This window comes from Arctopsyche grandis, chromosome 8 (assembly GCF_051622035.1).
Source record: "Arctopsyche grandis isolate Sample6627 chromosome 8, ASM5162203v2, whole genome shotgun sequence".
Lineage (NCBI taxonomy): Eukaryota > Metazoa > Arthropoda > Insecta > Trichoptera > Hydropsychidae > Arctopsyche > Arctopsyche grandis.
Genome location: NC_135362.1, coordinates 3,940,426 through 3,947,382, shown reverse-complemented (window position 1 = coordinate 3,947,382; position 6,957 = coordinate 3,940,426). Strand labels below are relative to the sequence as shown.

The 6,957-nt window shown below is 39.6% G+C and overlaps 1 protein-coding gene across 1 annotated transcript in view; it reads left to right on the top strand.

The window, feature by feature from the left end:
- The first annotated feature begins 3,301 nt into the window (after positions 1-3,301).
- Positions 3,302-6,957, top strand: part of Pdf (Pigment-dispersing factor) — a 30,184-nt gene continuing 26,528 nt past the window's right edge. Inside the window, exon 1 of the mRNA XM_077435937.1 lies at positions 3,302-3,382. Within this exon, the coding sequence (XP_077292063.1) occupies positions 3,303-3,382 (80 nt within the window). The 5' untranslated portion in view covers position 3,302. The remainder of the gene's footprint in view (positions 3,383-6,957) is intronic.

The following is a 6,957-nucleotide window of genomic DNA, read 5'->3' as shown; positions in this document are numbered from 1 at the left end:
TTCCGTGGATATAATAAAAGTAACATGCAATGGAAATGCAGTCTAATAGTGAGAATACGTCGAACCATGAAAAAAATATTAATTTGTTTTTTTATTAAATTTATTTGAATAAAAAATATTAATAATATTTAATGACCGACCAATCAGAAACGTCTTTGACCAATCCAGCCAATCAGAAACGACTTTGAAGAGAGACGATCAGAAACGAATAACATACTCCATTTCGGTTTTATATCTAACTAGCTGTATTACCCGGCTTCGCTCAGTGTTTATAATATAAACCGCTTAAACATGACTAAGCTAATTTAATTAAAAAAAAAAAAAAAAATTTAAAATTTAAAAAAAAAATAAAAAAAAAATTAAAAAAAAATAAAAAAAAAATCAAAAAAAAAATAAAAAAAAAATCAAAAAAAAAATTTAAAAAAATCAAAAAAAAAAATCATTTTTTTTTTCAAATTCATCATTTTTTTTTTCAAATTCATCAAATTTTTTTTTTTGCCTTCTAGGGCTTCGCCCTCGGCACCCCCCTGAGCCTTTGCCTTCTAGGGCTTCGCCCCTCCACGCCCCATGAGCAATTGCCGTTTAGGGCTTCGCCCCCATGATCAGTTGCCTTTTAGGGCTTCGCCCCTCCGCGCCCCCATGATTCAAAGCCGTCTAGGGCTTCGCCCCCCTTAGTTAATGCCTTTTAGGGCTTCGCCCCCCGCGCCCCCAAGATTAATTGCCGTTTCGGGCTTCGCCCCCCTTAGTTAATGCCTTTTAGGGCTTCGCCCCTCCGCACCCCCATGATTAAATGCCGTCTAGGGCTTCGCCCCCCCTAGTTAATGCCTTTTAGGGCTTCAATTTAAAAAAATCAAAAAAAAAAATCAAATTTTTTTTTTTTGCCTTCTAGGGCTTCGCCCTCGGCACCCCCCTGAGCCTTTGCCTTCTAGGGCTTCGCCCCTCCACGCCCCATGAGCAATTGCCGTTTAGGGCTTCGCCCCCATGATCAGTTGCCTTTTAGGGCTTCGCCCCTCCGCGCCCCCATGATTCAAAGCCGTCTAGGGCTTCGCCCCCCTTAGTTAATGCCTTTTAGGGCTTCGCCTCCCGCGCCCCCAAGATTAATTGCCGTTTAGGGCTTCGCCCCCCTTAGTTAATGCCTTTTAGGGCTTCGCCCCTCCGCGCCCCCACGATTAAATGCCGTCTAAGGCTTCGCTTCCATGATCAGTTGCCTTTTAGGGCTTCGCCCCTCCGCGCCCCCATGATTAATTGCCGTCTAGGGCTTCGCCCCCCTTAGTTAATGCCTATTAGGGCTTGCGCCCCTTGTGGCGCCCCCTTTTGAGCCCCATGGGGCTGCGCCCCATGAGGCTGGGCCCCCCGGGCCCCCTTCGGGGCCCCACGGGGCTGCGCCCCATGTGGCGCCCCCTTTTGAGCCCCATGGGGCTGCGCCCCATGAGGCTGGGCCCCCCCGGGGCCCCACGGGGCTGCGCCCCTTGTGGCGCCCCCTTTTGAGCCCCATGGGGCTGCGCCCCATGAGGCTGGGCCCCCCGGGCCCCCTTCGGGGCCCCACGGGGCTGCGTCCCTTGTGGCGCCCCCTTTTGAGCCCCATGGGGCTGCGCCCCATGAGGCTGGGCCCCCCGGGCCCCCTTCGGGGCCCCACGGGGCCCCACGGGGCCCCACGGGGCTGCGCCCCTTGTGGCGCCTCCTTTTGAGCCCCATGGGGCTGCGCCCCCTTTTGAGCCCCATGGGGCTGCGCCCCATGAGGCTGGGCGCCCCCTTTTGAGCCCCATGGGGCTGCGCCCCCTTTTGAGCCCCATGGGGCTGCGCCCCCTTTTGAGCCCCATGGGGCTGCGCCCCATGAGGCTGGGCGCCCCCTTTTGAGCCCCATGGGGCTGCGCCCCATGAGGCTCAAAAAAATGTTTAATATAAGATTAGTCATGTTTAAGCGGTTTATATTACAAAGACCGAGCGAAGCCGGGTAAAACCACTAGTATATGATGAAATGAAATATTGTTTATTTTTTAGGTTCAATAATATTGATGCGTAGGGGTAGGTTCAGGATCTAAATGAAAGACCAAAGTCGCTTCACAGCATTTATTCAACGATTCGGGAGGTCCACACGAGATCACCGCTCACTCCAGAATACTCGATCTACCGTGTGTACCTCCTTATAAAAGACAAGTTATATAAGTACCTCCTTATAAAGACAATTTTTCTGATTTTCATTGAAACGGTTCCTGTAAAATTGGCTTTCCCTCTCCAATTTTCTATTGCAAACCTCAAGTTATTGTTATATCTCTGGTTTTGCCAGATTTCTCTCCAAAGATGCCTCTATGGATGTTTATTGAATATAAAAATTAGTATTGTTACATGAAAAATGTTATCGGTCGTAATGTATACGATGTTTGTAATGTCTGACCATAGATGTCAGGTATTATTTCGATTTATATAATAATTATGTATTTAATATATGTATATATAATTTCTTGAGTCTTAATCTGTTTAACACACTCACCGCTTTGGAGCAATCTGTTAGGCGAGTGTGCATTATTAATTAAAAAATATATATATATATATATATATATACATTTAGATTTAGTACATAATTTTTACAAATTGTACATACAATAAATACAGAAGATTTGAGAAAAACAGGCAAGATGATTTTTTTCCAATTTTGAGGAACCGTTTCAACAATGATCAGATAAAATTGGCAAACTCTGATAATAAACGATCGATTTGGAGTCGCAAATACCCCCAAATCTAACCAGCAGTACAGCGGATCGAAACCACTGATCACTTGGTGCTAAACACACTACCATTGAGCCATACTGCTGGCATATATGTATATGTATATATATATATATATATATATATATATATATATATATATATATATATATATATATATATATATATATATATATATACATATATACACGGCATTAAATTTCGAAGAATTGAGAAATTGAATTCAAGCTTTTCAGAATGATTCACTGCCCAAGAGTCCTACATATTCTACGATACAAAACCAGTCTCAAGCACATAATTGTGAAACAAACCGCAATACAAAAATGTTTACCACAAATAAACTACATTTCAAAAAGGTTCATACCGAAAAGCACAATGGACGCGAAAATATGAATAAAATTTTAACTGTGAATGTGACCCGTGAGTCAATAGTCAGGTGTCGGAGACAATGCCCGTTCAAATTAAATATTTGTCCAGATCTCGTTTCGCTCACAATGGAAAGTGGCTTTTTAAACGCCCTATGACAGCTACCGTTATCCGCCATTGTTCTCTATTTGACAGTGTTTCCATAGTCGATGATAGAAAAAGCTCTGGATTGGAAGTGCCCGACCTTGAAATGGCACGACGAGGCCATTGCCGCGTCACAAATTAGGGGGTAAGTTACTCTCGGGTCGTCACTTTTTCAATGTGACATCGAATTCCGATCCTTTAACGATTGGGTCCTTTTTTTCGGCGGTGAAGCCTTTTTTCGTATGTGCGTGCTAATTGGAATGTTTATATGCTATGAATATATGCTAATTGGAATGTTTATATGCTATATATATATGTAGGTAATGGGAAAATTCCGGAAAATTCACTATATATAAAGCAAGTCAGATCGGAAAAATAATGCTAATTAATTAATTAAATTATGTATATATTTACTTACATATAATTTCATAATTAATATTAGCAAAAAATTGTCGAAAAATATAATATCAATTAACACGCATTCGCTATGCGAAATTTGCATTCCATTGATTGTATAGAAACGATAAAAGTTTAATTACTTTTTAAATAATACAAAATCGTTCAAGAAACTATTCATTGAATCCAAAAGAACCTACTCATAATACATAGACACGATATATCACGTCATTAGAGCCCAAAGGTGTTAATTTTACAATTTCGATAAAATGAATCATCAATATACAGTTTTGTTTCTGTTTTCGTATTCTATCAAAGCACATTGCCAACATTTCATAATATTTTATATGTATGTATGTATGTCATATGCTATCCACAAATGCTTAAATTTCAACTAACGTATCAATTCCTTCCTAAAACCACCCCGTTTAAATACACTGACTTTTTTTTTTTGTTCAAAGACGAGATATGACTTTTATTATAGATCTATGCTCAGTGAACACGAATCTGGTAATAAAAAATGTTGATTGGCTCGAGATTCGGAGATATATGTGTTTTTTAAATCGCGCGATTTTTCTATATCTTGGTGTTGTTCGGTCGATGTCTCAAAATCTGTAAATTCCCTGTTCAAAATGAATATTGTAATCTATAGTCGAGTATTTTATATTTCATTTGTAGTACTTTTCAGCTTTCAAATCTCTCTAAGTAGTAGTCCAGTTCAAATCAAAAGTCAAAATTACGTATTTTCACTTGGGATTTTTTCCCACTGTTAATACTATTATATATTGAGTATTTTCTATTGAAACATATTTATTGGGATAGTTTTCTGGCCACACTATTTTTTGTTTTCGTTTAAAGGGGTTAATTGGAAGTGTGCCGAATTTTAAATCGGTAAAATTGCGAGCTAAAAACTCGCTACTATTATTTACTCGAATTTACACGAATCTGAATTGATTCAATAGGGATAATATATTAAATTGTCCTATATGAGAATTAAATAAAATTCCACTTAGAAAAATCATATTTCGACTATTCTTGTGGATTAATAACAAAAATTCGTTTATTTTATCGAGGTAAGCCAGTTATCAAGTTTTTTTTCAAATATTGAATCACGCCTGTATTTTGTATTTTGTTTACAGTAAAACACGACATTCAAACTACCTTCATTTCACGCATAACCTCTATAGCAGTCGTTTAAGAAGAAATAATTGAGAAGTTGAAAAATGAACAATTTAGCAGGACTGCAACCAATTAACTGAATTTTCCGCGATAAATTTATTTTTTACAAGATTATTATTAGCTTCACTCTTCTAGTTCCAGGAAATTCATGACCGTCAAAAATTTGTCATCTGAATTTGAACCACTTCCAATCTTTGGATCGCTTTGATATTTCACGTACATGCGAGAATTAGCTAACATTGAAGTAAGCTATTATTATATGATACGTACGTGCGCGCGCCTATAGATTACCCTACATTATATTTATATATAACATATTAAATTATTTTAATTCGTGTGACAATTCCTTTCCGAAACCACCCGTTTCGATTTCGATTTGCAGCAGCCTAGGGGCGGCAGCTTTGGGGCGGCAGTCTAAGGGCGGCAACCTAGACTACTGTTTTAGATCCGATTACTGTTTCAGTTCCGGATACCGATTACTGTTTCAGTTCCAGTTCCCGATCGCTGTTTCAGTTCCGATTCCTGATTTCTCTTTTAGTTCCGATTTCGATTGATTATTACTATTCGTATTGTAACTTTACTTTAAATCATGTATCAATTTGTTTCCGAGACCACCCGTTAAAATTTCAACGGACACAACACTATTGTATTGTTGCGTAGGGGTGGGTGGAGGGTCCAAATAAAAGGCCAAAGTTGCTTCACGGCATTTATTGGTGATTAAAGAGATACACGCACTGATCGTGCTCCATCCAGAATGCCTTGATATCGACTTATAAAGGGCAGGTCGCTCACTGCATCTTCGACGTCCGGTTATTTCCCTATTGTTTAGGCACTCAGTCCCACGTTATTTGTCTTGAGATATGCTAGATTATTCTCCAACCCCTTGTCTTCTCGCTATCTTTTCAACTCGCTTGTAGAAGTAAGCTAGAGTATAATGCGATTGTGTGGAATCCGCATGAAGTAAACTACTCTCTTATTATCGAAAAAGTGCAAAAAGCATTTCTTCGTTTTCTTTATAAGAAAGAGTATGGGCACTACCCATATCTCTATCCTACTCCTTTCCTTTTGGGCATGCTTGGGTATAATCCCCTTGAACTTCGGAGAAACTTCTCGTTAATTCGTTTCGTTCTCCAGCTATTGCGTGGTAATACGTCATGCCCGTTGTTGCTGGAACAGTTGAGACTTTATGTCCCTAATAATTATGTGCGTGGTAGACATCATCATTTGATGGTTGTACCTGCTGCTCGCACACTTCTTTTTCGAATGGCTCCTATTCCAAGAGCTATTCGACTTCTCAATGAAATCGTTGCTGCCGTCCCTGAATGTGATATTTTCCACCTTGGGGAGCATAGATTATCGGATGTTATTTTAACATATTTATCTGGTAACCTGCGCTCATCATTACTTTCTTAATATGAATGTGATGTATGAGTGGAATCAATCTACTCTCTTCCATTTGGGCCTCGCTGTGATTTTATTTTTTATTCATATTTTGTTGATTTATTTTACTTTTTCTGTCTCCTTTGTACATTTTATGTACTATTTTATTTGTATTATTATTTTCCTTTTGTTACTTTTTATTATTTTTTTATTCTGCTTTCTAATTTTCTGTTTTTTTACTTGTATTATCTTTGTTAAATGTAGGCCATTGTGGCGCATTAGGTTCTTCCTGTAATGCCACAATGGCCCAAAACTATTAATAAATAAATAAATCGTGCTGTCAGTTCTGAGATGGGACCGGGTGCCGTTACTAAGCCAATTCGGCGGTGTCCGTTGTTTAGCCTACTTGCACTTAGCCTGGAGATAATCCTCGAAACCAATTATAACGGTCGCACAGTGTCAGGGATGCGCCGTCTCACGCTCGTCTGGATATTGAGAAATAGCGGGGATGTCACTCGGCTTGATCCGATTACACTTATGCTACAGTATAATAATTAATTACACCAAGGCTCATGAACATGCATCATAAAAATTCCATTAGCAAAAACTGCAACAAACACGAGAGGCATTCGGGCGACCATAATTCAAATTCGCAATTCGGACGCGCGTCGCATTCAATTATAAAAATGGCCGACTCGTCGCCGAAGGGTTATGCGCGTTAATTTATCGCGTCTCGACTGATTTATATACGTATTTGTCTCGCGA